The sequence below is a fragment of the Balearica regulorum genome, chromosome 5, assembly GCF_011004875.1.
Source record: "Balearica regulorum gibbericeps isolate bBalReg1 chromosome 5, bBalReg1.pri, whole genome shotgun sequence".
Taxonomy (NCBI): Eukaryota; Metazoa; Chordata; class Aves; order Gruiformes; family Gruidae; genus Balearica; species Balearica regulorum.
This window is the reverse complement of record NC_046188.1, coordinates 12,368,805-12,386,535: the sequence shown is the minus strand read 5'-3', so window position 1 is coordinate 12,386,535 and position 17,731 is coordinate 12,368,805. Positions and strand designations below refer to the sequence as shown.

The window sequence follows — 17,731 nt, the reverse complement described above, 5'->3', positions numbered from 1 at the left end:
TGCCACCTTTCTTCTGTTCTGTGTTCTTGGCCAGGCTCCAGTCACTGGGTAATAAATCTTGGATATGAGTTGCTGGTTGAAAATAACTGGAAGAAATGGATTTGGTATTAGAAAAACAGATGTGCTCTTGAAGGATCTGTAGTATAGTGTCCTAGCTAATCTACCTGTTAGAGGTGTGTGCCTAGTTCTTTGCTTTAGACAGAAGGCATAAAAATAATTAGTGGTGTGTGAAATGTTCCCTTTTTTAAAAGAGACTTCTTTTTGTGAACAAAACTGCATTGGGTGAATTGAACAGTTGATATATCAGTGCTATGCAAGAAAACTTGCCTTCCGAGAAACCACATAATGATCTAAGAATTACTTTGTAGTCGCCTCACTCCTTTATTCTTAGCCTTTAAATAAATTTGACTTATTCCTTCTCCTGTCTGACATGTAGAAAAAGAAGTCTCTGTAAACTCTTCTGGTTGAGTTCTTCCCGTCTTCAAACTCTACTTTGTTCCTTCTGGTGTTCAGTTAAACTGGTGTGTGCAGGCCTGGTGGTGAAAGCAAGAGAGGTTTCAGAGTGTTTGGAAATAACCAGAATAGTTAACTGCTGGACAATTGGGTGTCTGTCTCACAAATTGAGAGTAGGCAGAGAAGACAACCAGTATCTCTGTAAACATTGAAAGCTGCCTAGAAGAAAGGAGAGATTTGTATAAAATGGTGTTTGTATGACATGGCACTTTAAGCAAAAAATGTCCTGCCTGCAAGCTGCCTTTTTCATCCTCCAACCTTGGACAATGGCTAAACATCATACAGTCACAGAATGGTTTGAATTGGAGGGGACCTTTAAAGATCATCTAGTTTTGTAAAATGATTGCTGTTTGCCAGGTGCCGCCCACTGAGACAGTTCCTCAGGTGAAGAAGGAGAAGCACAGTACACAAGCCAAGAACAGAGCAAAGAGGAAACCTCCCAAAGGAATGTTCCTTTCACAAGAAGATGTGGAGGCCGTTTCTGCCAACGCAACAGCTGCTACCACTGTACTCAGACAACTGGACATGGAATTAGTCTCAATCAAACGACAGGTATGGATGGGATAGTTCAATAACTGCTGCTTTTGGTCGTAGTGCCTGTCACAGTCTGCAAAGCTCACAGGAATTTGTAGCTTGACAGTGATGACACACATCATTGTGGCTTAATTGACAAGCTGCTAGCCTTATGCTATAAACTAATGCAGCCCTGTGTTGTATGTCTCTTATGTTTTAGTTCTATGGGCAAGCCTACTTTATACCTAAAGTGAAGCAAGGAAAAGTCCATAGCACTGACTTGAAGGAACATTTGTTGGTGTTTTGTGTTTCTTGCAGTTCAGAGTTGCTTATGTTTTAACCATGAACTTCCCGCAGATGACATTGGCTTCAGCAGTATCTGATTTCCATCTGCAGCAGTCAGTTTCCTTTGCCTTTTCATATGGTACTTTTGGAACAGGCAGATACGTTTGTTTTATTCTTTCTTAGGCATCATACCAACTTTCTTATGTACCTTTTGCTTCCCTGATGGATCTGCCTTTTAAACAAATGTTTTTCAAATATCTGTTAGTAAAGACAAGTTTACTACATGAGTCTGTTTCCTAGATTTGAACATTTTCATGGCTTTTAAAGCAGAGATCTGGCTCAAGCTCTTTATTAAACTTAATAGAATTGGTATTTTGGCCTGAAGCCTTTTTCTTGGCACTCTGGGAGAAGCAGAGCTCTCTAGCAGTCTTTGATTCATTGCTTGCTGTGAACAAGGCCTTTCTTCTTATGCTAGGCTTTATACAGATCTGGAACTTGAGGCAGTTCTTGCTCCAAATAACTTGCAGATAGAGTAGAATAAATTAAATGGGATGTCCTGATGTGACAGCTGCTCCTGCATTCCTTTATTTCAATATAACAAATTTTCTTTCTGGAAAAGGGAGGTTATAAGAAAAACTGGAATGCTGAGCTTGTGGGATTCCTGCTGGGGCTGCTGGAAGGCGGCTTGTCCAAAGACTTTTTTTATCCTTGTTAAAGGGATGAAACTTTCTTTCCAGATTCAGAATATCAAACAGACAAACAGCGCACTCAAAGAAAAACTTGAAGGTGGTATAGAACAATACAGACTTCCAGAGGTAGGATCATTTTCTGACCCTTGTTTATTGCAGAGATAGATGCTAATCTGTGTTTACATACCAGGGCTGTTGGTGTTTCCAGTAAACTATGACCAATGTCCTGTTAGTTGTAGGTGTGAATCAAGACCATTACCATATTCACTGTTGCTGTGTAACAAAAATGGGAGATGAGAAGAAAGTAAGAGCAGTGTTAAACATGTGGAAGTGTTTTCTAATAGAAGTAGAGGTATCCCAGATATACCATGTTTTGTCAGTGTTGTATCCGTATGCCCTTGTGGGAGAGTTGCTTTGCTCTAAATACTGAGAAATGTAGGAGAGGATGTTAATGGCCCATCTTTCTCTTGGCACTTGGTGCTTTTGCTGTTTTCCTTCCAACTGTGGTACCTCATGCTGGAAATAATTTGACCAAGATTACGGAGAGTGTCTGTGATAAAAACAAGTAGGTGCTTTGGAAGAGTGTGGCTCTTGGTTATCTGCTCAGGGCATTCCCTATCTTCTTGTATTACCACGACTTACAGGCGTGGTGTATGTCACAGTTAACTGAATGGATGCCAAACGCAGGTCTTTGTTGAAAACATTGTTGCTACAAAAAGGAATGATATAGTTTGACTAACAGTTAATTCCTTGAGTTTTTGTGAGGTTTTTATGAGCTCAGGTACAAGTGAAAGTTGTTGCTTATGTAAATGAAGTTACCTAACTTTTTTGTTGATGTCTAGGTCGTTCAGAAATTTAATGCACGTTGGACCACAGATGAGCAGCTTCTTGCTGTGCAAGGTATGGCACAACAAGTCTGTACTTCAGTTGATGATAATCAAAACCCCGCTGCATTTCAGAGCTGTGTTTCCCTTCAGTGGCTAATGAAGGATTTTGACATTGCTATGTACTAATGCCCAAACAATGGAACTGAACAAAGAAAAAAATACCCCCCCTTCGCCTCCCTGAGCAATATAAATTGCACCATATGAATGTTTGCAAATAATTTCTGCTTGTCCAAGCTTTCAGAAAGTGAAACTCTACTGGAGTCACTGCTATGATCTTTGCCTGCATAACTTCTCAAGTAGTTCACACAGGTCTTCTAGATTGGCTCTGCCCATCTTTACTGTGCCTCTGTTCTCCAGGGCTAGCCTTAACTGTGTCTCTTGTCCAATTTAGACCTTTTTTTTTCCTCTTTTTTGCTGGATTAATCTGGGAAAGGCTTGAAACCGTGACACAAGTTCAACTTCAGATCCTTATGCTGTGACTTGAGCCTGGTTTGTGGTCTTTGTGGAAATAACACATTACTTTTGGTTTTCTTTTTGTTGCTTTTAGCAATCAGGAAATATGGACGAGACTTTCAGGCAATCTCTGATGTGATTGGAAACAAATCTGTGGTGCAAGTGAAAAACTTTTTTGTAAATTATCGACGTCGTTTCAACATAGATGAAGTTCTACAGGAGTGGGAGGCAGAGCACGGCAAAGAGGAGACAAATGGAACCAATAGCCAGAAGCCTGTAAAATCCCCTGATAATTCCACTAAAATGTCTGAAGAGGAAGATGAGGTAAATCCAGTTTAAAAGTCACATAAAATTCCCAATCCGAGCTCAGTTCAGATAGATGCGTGTGTATATATATACTCTTTGCAAAAGCCATTTTTGACAATCTTTAATCTGAGCATATTTCACTTCCTCTGGATATACAGATTCCTTTACTGATTTTGGGAATTGGGAATTCCAGACATATATGAAAGTGGAAAGAAAACAGTTAATTTGCAGCCCTCTGACACTATGTGTATCCCATCAGCACCTCGACATTTTCATGCCTCTTGCTGCCGAAACCCCATACATCTTAATCTCACTTGGATGTTTTCCCTGCACTCAGTTCTCCAAGCTGTTCTAGGTTTGGCTTTGTGGGACTGTACAGTCTTCTGAGGCAAAGCTCACTCTTTCATTCTTGACAATGGAGTGGTTTCACTCAAGGGAAGGGAAGAAAGCTATAAACAAGGCAAGTGTGTGAAACTGTTCCCTCTGGAATTACCTAGAGACAAAGTTTCCTTGATTTTATAGCAGTTTCTGTGAAGACAGAAATTCTAGAAACAGCCTCTCCTTGATGGAGCTTCACGGACTTAACACTTCTCCAAAGAAAATGTGTGTTTAAAGTTAACTAAGAGACTGTAGGGTGTTTAAATATGAAAGTTAGTTACAAAAATGTAATATTAACACAGTCTGGCAAAAGAAAACCCTGCTAGAGTTTGTATGTTAAAAATGTCTGATCTAGAACTCCCTTTGGCCTAATTTTATAAGACAGCTTGGCACAAAAGCTGTATCTTCTAAATGCAAGCACAGTCAACAGCGTAAAGCGAATTTTGGTCTCACATGGATTAAAGAGCCTGGTTGGCTCACTTGTACGTTTCATTCAGAGAGCAGAACTTCATCAATTCACAAATCCTAATAACATGTTATTCAAAGATGCTTATATTTGGGGACTAGGTTCACTGGTATGACAGATGAACAAAACCAAACTCAAAAAGCTTGCCTTCTCAGAAGGATGAGTGAAATTGTCCCATTCTTCCAGAATTGAGAGGTGGAGCAAAGAAGCAATGGTACTAGTAAGTAGCCATCCATTTGAAAAGGTGTCTCTTGTCACTGCTTTTTCCTAAGACCAGTAGAGTTATATCTGTTGGCAGTGCAGAGCTTTTCTTCTCTGTGCCCTCTGAGATTCTTCCTGGCTTCAAATACACCCTTGCTCCTGAAAGTTAGTCAAAAAAAGGGGAGTCTCACTTGAGATAGGAGGAAAATGGTTGCAGCAGGAACTGGAGTGTGCTGATGTGGCCAAGGGTGTGGATACTGGAGCAGTGAGGATCCCAGACAAGTTAGCAGAGGAGGAGGAGGGAGAGCGGGTGCATGACAGCAAGATCTGGTGAAATGACTGGTGGGGTAGCGGTCGCAATCCCCACACTAGTGATGGAAAGTGCCCAGGCTGGAGCCAAGCAAGTGCTGAGTGGTTGAAAGGGGACCCGAATAATAGGCTGGTGGGAATAGCTGCAAAGCCTAGAGAAAAGGCAGCTATTGCGAGTCAGGCGGTTCGCTGTGCCCTGCAGTGCAGTAAGGGTTGCGGGAGAGCCTGCCTGCACCCGGCTGACACAGGCAGGAACCAGGCAGGGTGGCAGCGAGGTGCCAGCTGTGACATACCATGTATGCCTTACACTAGCACCATGTGGCTTGTGGTTCTTGATGCAGCCTATTCTGGACAGTAGGAACTGATGTGTCACAGCTGGGAGGAGGAAGGTGCTGGCAGCGTGGAGGGGATTGTAACTACCAAGTCTGCAGCTTTTTATAGAAATGCACGAGGAAGGCACACAAGGGTGTCGCACAGTGGATGCTCTCTGAGCACATCAGACGTTGCCTCTCAGCCTAGCTATAAATGTAGTTCTCCTGCCTTCAAAGGTAACATAAGCACAGTGCTGACTGGGTGCCTGTCTGAGCAGTTCTGGGGGCAAAGTGAAACGTCATTGGGATTATCACAAAAGTGGTCTATATGGGCTAGGAGAGGGGGTTCCTGGTCCCTCCTGAGCTGCGCGGTACTGTGCGGCTGGTGCCTGCTCTTGAGAGCACTTACACAGGCAGCTGGTCATTCAGGTGGACTCAGTCAGCAGTAGCCAGGAGAAGACTTTGATGGCATAATACTGAAGTCCCTTGGGTGCTTTCTCCCCTGGCACGCCTTGTCTGCCTGGCTGCCAGCCTAGCAAAAGCTTCGTCAGCCCTCTGACTGCTCTGGGCTTTCCCCTTCAGTATGTTTTCATAGCAAGTGGTCACAGTTCCTTTTTTTGGGGTTGTTTGGTTGGGGTTGTTTTGTGAAGGGGGGAGGTGAGGCTGCTGATTATAAAGCAGCCTCAACTCCAGTCTTAATTCTTGTATGTTTACACTCCCAACAAATCCCAGTGTGGCTCAGAATAGGGGAAGCCGCTGCAATTCCTCCTATGTGCCAGGGTTGTCCCATTTTGTTGCTTTCAGCACCGTGGATCTGGGGTGAAGTTTGGAGATGCAAGAGAGCCTATGTGTATTCAATTTTAAACTAAACATCTCCTTTTTCTCCCTCCTCCCCCTTCCCTCCAGGCTACTTCTGTTCTTGATGTCAGATATGCATCTGCTTCGTGAGAAGGTGCTGTAGCCTAGAACAATTTGTGTTGACTACTGTGTTATCCAGGATATCAGGTATTAGCAAACCTCAGACAGCCATCTGCATCATATCTGTGGACAAGCAGCTATTACCAAAAAAAGGCAAACGCTTCCAGTCCTGTGCTACATCTGCCTTAATCTCCCCTCATTCCTCCATACTGCCTCCACTTTCTTTCAAAAGCGCCCAGGTAGCTCAGCTCTCCATTTCATCAACGTCCTGCTTAAGCATGGGGATTTCTAGAACCAGTAACACCTGTCTGTAAATTTTGACCAACCTGCAAAACAAGGAGCTCCTTAGCAGCCCCACAGTAACTCTACACATTAGGAGTTCTTATAATACTTGGTCCGTAGGGTATATGTACGTATTGCTGCATGGCCTTGTGGTCTCCGCTTCCTGTGTATTCTTACGATGACACTATTATTAGCGAGCTTTCTATAAAGGAGAGGCCTGTGCACATGCCAGTGGTGTCAGGTTTGTTCTGAAATGACAGGGCATGTTAACAAGCAATCTTGAATAATGCAAAGTGATAGAAAATGTTATTTCTAGGGTGTGGTCAGTCCAAGGTTGTAAACGTAACTCGGTACACTTCTGGTTTGTGCAATTCTTTCCACTGTATTTGTGTGTTCTTGCTTCATAGAAAGCTCCCTAATTGAGCATTTTATTCCTGTATATTTTAATGGCTTTTATTTAGTGCAAAAGGGAATACATAACCTGAAACTGTTTGATACGCTATTTAACCCCTGGCATTCAGCATTTGCATTGTAACTTGTTAAATGAGTGCTACACAACTTTCTTTTTCCTGATCCTCTGCGGGATTAAGTCAAAACAACTTTCTCTGGTGCCTCTCCTTTTGGAATATGTGCCTTTTTACATTTGGCTACCATAGGTCACTTTCTGTCCCAGTGTCTCATTCCTCTTCAGAGTGCTCTTTGCCAAAGACATCAAACTACTTCTCCCACTGGAAGTCTGGACGAGGGTTGGAGCACAAAATTCAACCTTCAGGTAGTTTTTGGTCTCTTGGAAGTTTAATGAACAACAACTGGGTTATTTCATTGGCCATTTTAACCCTTCTGAAGCACACATCGCTTTCATGTTCTGAACCAAAATATGCAATTTAAAATCTTAAGAGGTGCTTTTCCAAATACTTGGTGCATGCAGCTTTCAAATCCCCAGCCCTCTGCTCAGATGACCTGTGCTGTGGCCTCTCTAGCTGGCTGGAACTGGAGCTGTTCTTGAAAGTCCTGTACGGGGACTTTGCACCTTGAATACAGTAGTTGCTGACTGCTGAGCAGACAGTGTTCAAAGAAGCTAGAAGCAGCAGTATTACTTCTTGTCCAGTGGAAAGCTGCAAAATAACACTAGTCACAAAGCATTTAAAAATGGTTAATTTCATGATGTTGGAAGAAACCACCAGGTGTCTTGGCAGGTAGAAAAAAGGACCTTTGCCTCTCTTCCTCTACAGAGGGCTCAAATCAAGATGGCACGCAGCAGTGTACGGCACCAGCCAGCCTCTTAACGCAACCTGAAATGAACTAGTCCATGAACTTGGTGCTGATGTTTGAGCTGCTGGGCTGTGCTGTGTTGTGTGCTGTACGTAAACGAGGTAGGCTAATGCCAGCTGGCTGACAGAGCCAGAGCCAGCTGTGCCTGCACCTTCTGCAGTGTAAACACAACCCAGGAAAAAGCAGGGGAGGTAGCCTCGTGTACTGCTGAGGTGGTGGTCTCCTTGGGCTTTGTGTGAGGAAAGTAATTTAGCATCAGTAATGGAGCAATCACAGACAGGTGAAGGAGCAAATAGGCATTGCTTAGGGCAAGCTGTTCCAGCTGCTTTGCAGCTGTTTCATTCTGGTAGCTCCAGAGAGATCCTTTGAGGTGATGGGAGGATGGAAGGGAGATACTCCCTATCCTCTGTATTGGAAACCTGTAATGCCAAGTTTCTGGCAGCATCTCTCCAGCTGTTGATGTGAACTGGCGGCTCTGATGGTGGCCCTGCAGATGTTCCTTCAGTCCTGTGCCAGTTGGAGTTGGGAGTCTCTTGTGGGAAAGGGCACTAGTTGTTAGCCAGTGTGAATTAGGATTAAAGGTGGGCAAATAGCACCGTGAATTCAGCTGACAGTTCTGGTGTAAAGCAATGCTGCTCGTTAGGAATACTCTAGTATTAAATCTCCTGCTGGTACCAATGCACAGAGACAGGTCCCCACCAGTGTGAGAGGGTCGTGTAAGCTTTCATCCCAGCTGGTGAAACTCATCAGGAGAGGCTTCTGCTGGCGAGTTAAGTTACCTGTGAGGACTTTTCATCATTTTTTGCCCTCAAATATGTCCATCTTACAATCAGAAAAGTTGTGTTTTGGCTTCATCCCCAAGGGGTAGGGGGAAACATGTATAATTCACGATATTAGGAAGAAAAAAGTTGTTTAATTACTTCTCAGTTGACTGCTATCTTATTGTAGTTGATACATACAATATAATAGCACTGTATTTTAAACGTTTAGTTTTTTACATTCTCTTCAACTATCTTTTTAAATGCGATAAAATCATTTTAGCTTTTGAAAGTTTAAATGGTTTGGTCTTGTTTAGGTGAAGACCCTCTCTTTCTTTTTTTAAATGGGTCAAGCATTAGATACATCAACTGGTTGCATTCTGATTAGAAGGGTCCACAAAGATAACTGCATAAGATAGAATATTCACTTAAATTTTGTTTCTTAAACTATCAATGTGAATGTCATAATTATATATATTTTGTGGAAAACGGGAAATTATTTCTCCTAAGTATAAGTTATTGTGCAAAATATGGTATCGTTAAAGAAAATGATAGTTTAAGTTTTTAGTTTTAGAAATCTTAAAGATATAAAAGTGTATTGCATATGCATAAACAAATTTCATTTGTTCTATTTAATTTTTATGTAGTTGTGTAAAGTGCTAGGTAACTTCTTTTTTCGCTTATCCATTAAAACAACCTTGTTACTTGAATATTCGTGTTTAACTGGTTTGAAACAGTGATCAATTTTTGTAATATCTTATAACTAAGGGAAAAAATACATGCCTCAGTTGTGCTTAACAATATAGCAACAATGTACAATCAGATGCGTAAGATCATAGTAGCCATAACTGGTAGTGCAACCACAATGGTTGTGTCTTGATATATTTAATTCCAATGGGGATAATGAATTCTTAATATATTTTTACAAGTTTGCAACCAGGAAGACCCCATAAATATCCACTAGAACACTTTTTTAATAGTTAATCTAAGAGTAAAACTCTTACTCTCTTAAAGCAATGTCCTAAAAAACATTTTTCTTTCCTGTACAAATGCATCTGAAACATTATGTATTAAAATATGCTCATTGTCACTTTAAATTTCAGTTTTTATTCTCTAAATCGCTGATATGCTGTTGGTATTCTTGCACACCAAATATGAGCCACACAGTGCATTACACTAACTTGATCACTGGATTTGTGAACATAAATTTCCAAGTCAATGAAGCGCAAAAATATTGCAGGAGATTTTTCTGAAAGTGTTTTTCTCAAATCTGTATAAAATTATGCATAGCCCATTCAACGATGAGTGGCCTGATATTTACTCTTTAAAAAAAAAAAATATTTTTATTAGCTCCAGCTTGTCTTCAGCAAGTCAAAATCTAGTGATCTTGTGCAATGCCCCTAAAACAAATACTTTCTGCCACTCCCTGGATTAATGCAGCTTTTCCTGTTGATAGTAAAGCACAATTGCAGTGAAAGTTACAGTTCAGAAGATGGAAGGTCAGTATAGTCTATGCATGTTGTATAATAATGAGTGTTTACATTCATATTCTCCTAAAATAAAATTTATACTGGAGTGTATAGTATTCCATTATGTAGATTTTATCAATTTTGTTAACTGCTTATAGATTGCTTAAAAGAAGTTTTTTCAAGATTTTAAAAGATGTATAAGGTTAAGTTTGCAGATATAATGGAAATGCTGTATAGCTTTTGAAGTGATAAAATACTCGTTGGGATTTTAAAGAAAGTATGTTGTAATAATGCTGTTGTAAGTAATATTTTAAATGTCTTTTTTGCCTGTTTTCTATTATTCAGCACACTTACTGTGATGAATGTTCATAGCATTATAAAATCGCTTAGCCACTGAAAAGTAACATTTGGTTTTGAATTATTTTACTGTATGAGGAATTATAGTGGGGTAAATTCCTTTGTGAAATTCTACATAATTCATTTTTCTATGATTTCCAATGTTTGCTGACATCAAATAAAAATTTTTCAAGCCATTGATGTAATAAAAAATGTAGTAAAATCTTATTGATGTAAAATGTGGTTCTGATATGTAATTGATCCCCTTACCTTTCCAGTTTTGGTCAGGAGAACCAGCTGGGGTTTGCCCCTTTCTGTATTGCATCGTCTGTGCATAGGTGCCGTTGGAACACAGGTTAACCGCTGCTGGAGTCAGCGGGCAGAGTCCTGGTCTTGTGAAAACTCAAGCAGCCTTTAGTACGGTGCTAGCAGCTGGAGCTGCCTGGTGCAATTCCTGCCAGCGACCCTGGACAGACTGCCGCTCCATTTTTGATGGTGCGGTATATTCCTTCCCCTGGCTGTGCTGCCACATGCTCTGCGGTCCCGCCGGCACGGGCATCGCCCTCAGCCAACGGGCAGCACCGTTGTGAAACAGCTTTCCTGTTTGGGAAGCAGTGGGACTGGGATGCTGGCTGGTCCTGAGGGGGTAGAGATGGAGTCTAGCTCGTAGGATGGAGACTAGCTGACAGTGTCATCGCTGTTATAATGAGGACCTGAGGAATAAACTGCTGTCTGCTGCATGCAAAGAGCTAGCGCTTGGCTGGTCCGGTTAACAAGATTGTCATCATTGTCCTGCAACGAAAGAAATGCATTTAAAATATACAGGAAAAGGCAGCTCTCACCTTTGAAGCTTAGCAGTGTCTAGATGTTCCTGTCACAGATGCTCAAAATGGCAGGAAATTTTGCACTGGGGTTGAACCCTGGGATTTTCCAGAAGGTAGTATTTTCTGTCTTTACGTGCTGAGTGCAACTAAGCACTAAGTGCAGAAGCACGGACAAGGTATTATAGGGCAGTTTGGGGAGAAACTGCTCTGTGCTGTCTCGTTACATTGAACAGGTAGGGTACCAGCAGTGCTTTGTGAGTCTGGGTGTTACCACAGGATGAAGGACAAGGAGTTTTCTGCTTTGCTTGCCGGTGTTAAATGCAGCAGAACTAATACAGCAAGATACTGTGGTGGTTTCCAATGTCACAGTGTACGGAGGGCAGGAATTAGTCATGTCTTTCTGTATTGTAAAGCAAGGGATGTGGGGAGGGAGACAGGCTTGGGGTTTTGGAAGTGCAGACAGCATTTTTAAGAGTTGAGGTGTTTCATTACTGGAAAACATCTTTGTAATTGTTCTGGTGGTGGAGAATACGGTACCAGTATTGTAAGGTAGTGATCTGCTTTTTTAGCCGAGTCGTTTGACTCGAAGGTCCTTCAGCCCTTAACCTGCAACACAAACCAGCTGTTCCTGCCCATCTGCCCCCCCAAGCCCAAAGTCAAACACAGAGAAATGAACACAAAAGAAGGAATTTCCCCTCCTTTCAATTAGGAGCATAAGGAGGTGGGGAAACTGGGACTTCCTCTGCCCAAATGTACCTGAGGAATCTCCTCATGACTCCAGAAGCAAAGGTAAAGTAGTGGTAATGCTACTGTTTTTAAAAACACGGGTGCTCCATTTCTCCCTAGTCATGGTATGTAGCTGTAAGTGGGGAATGCAGTGTGAAATTAATGCTGAATGGAGTCAAAATGCCGTACTTAGTATTCCTGATCACCTGTTCCTACGTAAACAAATTGGTGTCTGAGAACTCCCAGTGTTGAAGTGTTAAGGCATCAGCACTCCAGCAACTACTGAGGTTTAGACTTTAAGGTCTGACCCTGCTTAAGCTTTGGACCTTAACTAAGAATAGGAATATGTGTCTATGGGGAAACCTTAGTTTCCAGAACACGTGCATGTATGTGTCTTCTAGACCTTTCCCGTCTCTGGAAGCTGTGGAGTATGAAGAGCAGCACCGAGCACTTCTCCCTTACGATAGGAGCTGCCTTGCAGGATGCAATATGAGCTGGAGTTCAGGCTCAGTGTTGGTGTTGTGTGTGTGCTGAGATCTTTATCTAATCTCCAAGTATCAGCTTTATGAAATAACAGTATAAGTGTGGGTGGTATTTCATAAACCAACTTCCAGTCTGAAAGATAGTGTGATGTTTGAGGGAACTGGGTATCAAACCTATTGCCTCATTCTGCTCCAAACTGTGCTCTGGCTTATCCACCCAAATCGTCTTTGAACTAACAAGAGCAAATGTAATTTCTGGTCTTGCTTTTAGTAAACACTAAACAAAATGTGCATGTGTGTATGTAAAAACAAACCCAAAACAAAGAACACCCCCAAAACTCAACAAAGGGCCTGCTGATGGTGGTAGAGGAATTGTTTGCTTTTGCTGCAGAAGGGCTAGGGGAGAGAATTACTGTAAACTATTAAGGGAACTAGTTTCTGAAGTCATCAGGAAGGGAAATCTTCAGGACAGTAGCATAGAGGAGGTCTGAATTTTACCAAAGATGGAGAAATCACCTGGAAGTTTCCCCTCCTGAAATGGGAGAAGTTTGCATGGAGGAAGGCTGCAGGTCTAGCCTAGCAAGGGCAGCAAAGGGCAGGGATGTGGAAGATGGGGAAACCCACTGATCAGCCAAGGAGATCAGGGAATGGGAGTAAGGGAAGAACTGAAACACGTCATACTGACTGCTGTGTGTTTCCAGCTGGAGACAATGGTGAGGGAGCGGTTGAGATGTTTGTTCTGATTCTGGATGGATACTTAGTTTTCACTAGGGTAGGGTGGAACAGCAGGAGATGTGTGGGATGATGGAAATAAAATGTACACGTGTGAACTGGGGGAACTTTTCCCCATCTGCATGCTTTGGGGGAGCAGATATAATTTGTCTGACACCTAGCATATGAAACTGTATGGCTTAGCAAGACCTGAATAAGCTTTTAAAATGGAAGATGATACTATGTGACTGACAAATTTGAACTGATTTCTAAAAGAAAAAGATGAATAGGAGATCTAGGCAGCTGCAGACTTCTTGATACTGCCCTGTGTATTCAAGGTTTAGAATAAGTCGTGATGGAAAGGAGAATTAGGTGAATTAATAAAATAGAAGAATGGGCGCAATGGATTTGCCAGGGAAAATCTTGTGCCTGACTAGTCAATCACAAGGTGCAGGATTCATCAGTGGATACAGGTATCACTGCCTGAGCTGGCTGTCCAGAATCCCTCAGAGAGAAATAAGCTTTTCTAGGGTGTAATTAATTTAATCCTGAATTAGATGTTGAAAACTGATCTAATGTATTACACCCTGAAAGTGCTTATTTCTCTCCTTATTATAGATTATAGGCAGAGCCTTAGGGCTCTATCTCAGATGTGGAAGCTGGACGTCAACCATGCTGGTGCCACGGCTGGCTGGGCTTAACCCCAGGAGGGGGCGAGGACTGAGACCCCTCACTGCAGCGCTGGGCGTTGCACATCCAGCTAGATGAGGAAGCATGGACACTATCACGCCGATGCTTTGACGAGCTCTCCTGGGGTATTGTGTACAATCTTGGTTCATGCAGTGGAAGACAGGTCTGCCTGAGCAGATGGAAGTGAAAGGAAGGCACCCAGTGAGCTTGGCTTGCTCGGGCAGGTGGAAGAAGGGCCGGGGGTTGCGCGTGCTCTCTGTAAACGGCACCCCAGGGTCGCAGGTTAAGATAAAGGCAGCGTTGATGGGAGGAAAACTGGGCTGGATTTTAGTCTGTCCATAACCTTAGTGAGGTGATTCTTCCAGGTTTGGGGACAAATCTCTCCATTAATCCAAAACTCAGAGTATGCAAAGGAGGTGCCGTGGTTACTGAGCTGAACTCCATATGGCAGAAGATTCTACCCAGCTCCTTGCTTCTCGGTACAGAAGGGTATTGGGCAAGCTCTGGTTTGCCCCTCGGGTCCACCCTTTCTGCCAGCTGGTTTTCTTCCTCCAGCAGAGCAGTGGTGTTGAATCACAGGGATTTGTACTGTTGGCAGGGCCGCAGCTTCTGGTGGAAGGGTGGTCCAGGAGACATACCTACCTCTGATTGTATCTGTAGTCTTTCTATGTTCTGGGTGCCTGGCTGCCTGCAGAGGCCAAGCAGATTGCTGGTATGAAAAATGAAGACAGGCGCTGTGAGCGTGCAAGAGTGTGTTGGCTGTGGATTTCAAGTCCGAGCTTGCACCAGGATGAAGCTGCTGGCTGACAGCTGTGTGGGTGAGAGCTGGGAACGGAGGGCTCCCTGGACCTGTCAGGTCCATGGCTATGCTCTGCCTGCAGGGTGGGATAAATGGCTTTGGGACAGGGGCAGACTAAGAGAGATGCCCTTGGCCAAGTAAAAGTGTTGTGGCACTCTGGTCTGGATTTTGCATATGCTATGCTGGGTATAGAAGCTGATTTGAAGAAGTCTTGACTTGTCCAGCTGCCTTGCCTGCCTTGGACCGCAGCCTGCAGCAGCCGGGCCACTTGCCACTGGGATGCAGTAACTGCTCGTTCTCCCAGTGCCAGAGCCAGGACCGTGCTGCTGGTGAGGGGAGGCTGGGCAAGGGCATTCACAGGAGCACCAGCAGACTCCCACAGATTCCTGCTCTGTCGACTTATGTTTTCTTTTTCCTCATGTAAGATGAATTGGGTTCCCTATAGGAAAGATTGGCTTGAAGGATTCTGTTTATTTTAATTTCAGTATCTGCTGGCTGTTGTTTCCCCAAACTGCAGCGTGGCATGTCCTGTAGGCTTGTCCCCATCATAGATAATTGAATTGCTTGTCCTGCTTTTCTGTAGGAAGGGTCCCTACTCTGGTCCTGTGCTCTCTGGTCGTGAAGGAGGATTAAATCTGCTTCCTGCCACAAGATATAGTGGGAAATCTGGGACAGAGTTGGAAACTTCTGGGGCCTCCTAACAAGTATGTTCTCCTGAAGGTCCCAAATTTAGTTACTTGTTGAAATATGCCTCTGGTAACAGCACTAGCTCCCCTCTGGCTTGGCACCTTTCCGGTACTTGAGAAACGTGCCCGTATTGGGGGGGAGGGGGAACCTCGCTGGACCCAATTTCCATTCTTTTGGGCCCTGTGTCCCACCTCTCTTGAAGAGAGAGCTCTGGGTAGAATTGTCATCATTCGCTACAGCCAAAAATGTTATTCTTATGTATTTCCTGTCATTTTTGGCCTTTCTGCATTTCCAATACAATTTTAGGGGCAGCTTTTCTGATGTTAAAAGTAGCTTTGCACCTCTGATCAGTGTCTGGTGCTGTTCATGTTCTCCCTTAAAAAAATTCAAAACAACTATTAAAAAACCCCCAAACTAAAAGCAGTTAATTGGATGTTCTATTTAAGCTAATTCCCTTTTGCTGCATGGCTGGTTCTCTCTTCCTTGCACTATCAAGTCTCACTGGTACAAATATTCTGAGAAGATAACTTTTAAGCTTAATCAAATTCTCCTTTAAAAGTATTTGTAGAAAGATTCCAGTTTCTGCAATTAATCATGGGAGGCCGTGGGTTCAGCGCCATGCCGTACTCAGGAAGCAAACAATACCCCGTGTCTGTGCTCCATCACAAGCAGCCTCTCGGTTTGACTTTCAATGAGTGACCCAGAACCACAGTGGGATTTAGCAGCAGAAAAATAATTTAAGACAATTGTGCTATGCACACAAGGAAGATAAACTAGTCAAGCAATTTGTTAGGAACAATGCCTTTTGCCCTAGGCATGGATGGATAACTTCTCTTCCTCCTGGTTTTGTTTTTGTGCATTGTTAGCAGTGAGCACTGAGATCTGCCCAGGGCTCCAGATTTGCGGTTCACAATCCGGTGTCAAGGAAAAAATTCCATAATAAATAACTCTGAACAGACTTGCATCTTCACTGCCCTGACTGTGCGCTGCCTAGTGCCTCCATAATGTGAAATACACTCAGTCCTCTTCTGCCAGCCTGTCTCTCAAGGTGCAGAGAAACTCTCTTGCAGTAAGAGGAGAAAACTTAATTTTTACATACATATATATATAAATAAAAATTACTCATGAGTCCCTAACATCTGCTGGATTTCCCAAGATATGTTTGTATTAATGCTTCCCCATATGAGGATGCCCCTGCTATTGGCATTAAATAAATAGTAGGGAGCCTAATCCAAGCCTTGTTAGGTACTTTTACATAGTCTGCAGTAAGAGTTGGACCAGGTGGATAGTAAATAACTTTATAAAGTTAGAGCAAATGCAGTTTTAAATGATTACCTGTCAGCCTCTCATTAGTGTCTGGGGCCAAGCAGAAACTTGACAAGGAAAGATGTGCCTTGCTAATGAAGGAAAGCATCAGCACGCTGTGAGAAGCAGCCAAGATTTCAGCAACGCTTTATCGACTCGAGAGAGCATCTAGCACCTCTGAATTGCTTCCTTGTTGGTCTGTGAACCCATTTTAAGGACTTGGAGGAGGGAATTATGTTGCATTCAGGAAACTCTTTGCTTTTTACTTTGTCCACTGGAGATGCTTATTTCCTGGATCAAACTCGTTAATCTCAAGGATTTCACTAGTAATATGTGTTAACAAGAGGGCAGTGCCTTCAAACCTGGATGTGGTCCAGTTTTCTGTCCTGCAACGTTTTGCTTTTGCTCTGATATGAAAAGAAAAACTAATCTGTAAAATGAAGCGAAGAGGGTTTATATAATTTTTGTTGCTGTTCTTGCACTCGAAGGTTGCCAAAGGCAGTAGAGTCATCTCTACTTTTCTTGTAAAGGTGCATTTTTTCATTTAGTAACTCAGTCTTGTTTCTATAGCCTCCTGGGACAGAGAGGTCACAGTGCTGTATAAATGAAAGGTGAGCAATTGAGATGGCTTTCAATGTTTTTACATTTTACTAAAAAGTTTAATGCTTACTTAATGCCCTGTAAACACTCAGGAGAACACATCTTTGTTTAAAAATTCAGAACCTACTAAAGGCTTCAAACAACTTCTGGTCACTTGGGGGGACTCACAGCACTGCTGAGAGTCATTAATGTGCTCATGGAGGGGGAGCAAAACTATAATTTCTGCTAATTTCTGCCAAAACTAAGTCAATGTTAACTCACCTGTGAGCTCAGGGTAGACAGTAGTGTTGTCAGTGTGAAAACGTTGATGTCTGCAGATGGGAAGAGTTAGGATGTGTCCTTCCGATGGCTAAGTCCTAGAATAATACCCAGTTAGGGCTTGGATTGCCAGCCCGTGGGTGTTTGGGAGGTAAAACTCTTAGTTAATGTTGCATGGTTGTAGAGGAGCAATTATGTACCTAAGGAAGAAGGCATTTCCTAATCCTTGTGATACATGACCACCAAAGGCCCCAGAATGTCATTTTAGGCAGGGCACTCAGGTAAGGTGTTGCACAAGAGATT

At 42.8% G+C, this 17,731-nt stretch overlaps 1 protein-coding gene across 2 annotated transcripts in view; it reads left to right on the top strand.

Moving 5' to 3' along the window:
* The window catches only part of RCOR1 (REST corepressor 1), an 86,946-nt gene extending 76,372 nt beyond the window's left edge, over positions 1 to 10,574 (top strand). Inside the window, exons 8-12 of one of the 2 annotated variants that reach the window (XM_075753515.1) lie at positions 871 to 1,065; positions 2,049 to 2,126; positions 2,843 to 2,900; positions 3,435 to 3,664; positions 6,218 to 10,574. In XM_075753515.1, the coding sequence (XP_075609630.1) occupies positions 871 to 1,065; positions 2,049 to 2,126; positions 2,843 to 2,900; positions 3,435 to 3,664; positions 6,218 to 6,259 (603 nt within the window). In that variant the 3' untranslated portion in view covers positions 6,260 to 10,574. Of the gene's footprint in view, positions 1 to 870; positions 1,066 to 2,048; positions 2,127 to 2,842; positions 2,901 to 3,434; positions 3,665 to 3,804; positions 3,987 to 6,217 lie in introns of those variants that run through there. The other variant, XM_075753514.1, reaches the window with a different exon arrangement.
* Positions 10,575 to 17,731: the final 7,157 nt, after the last annotated feature.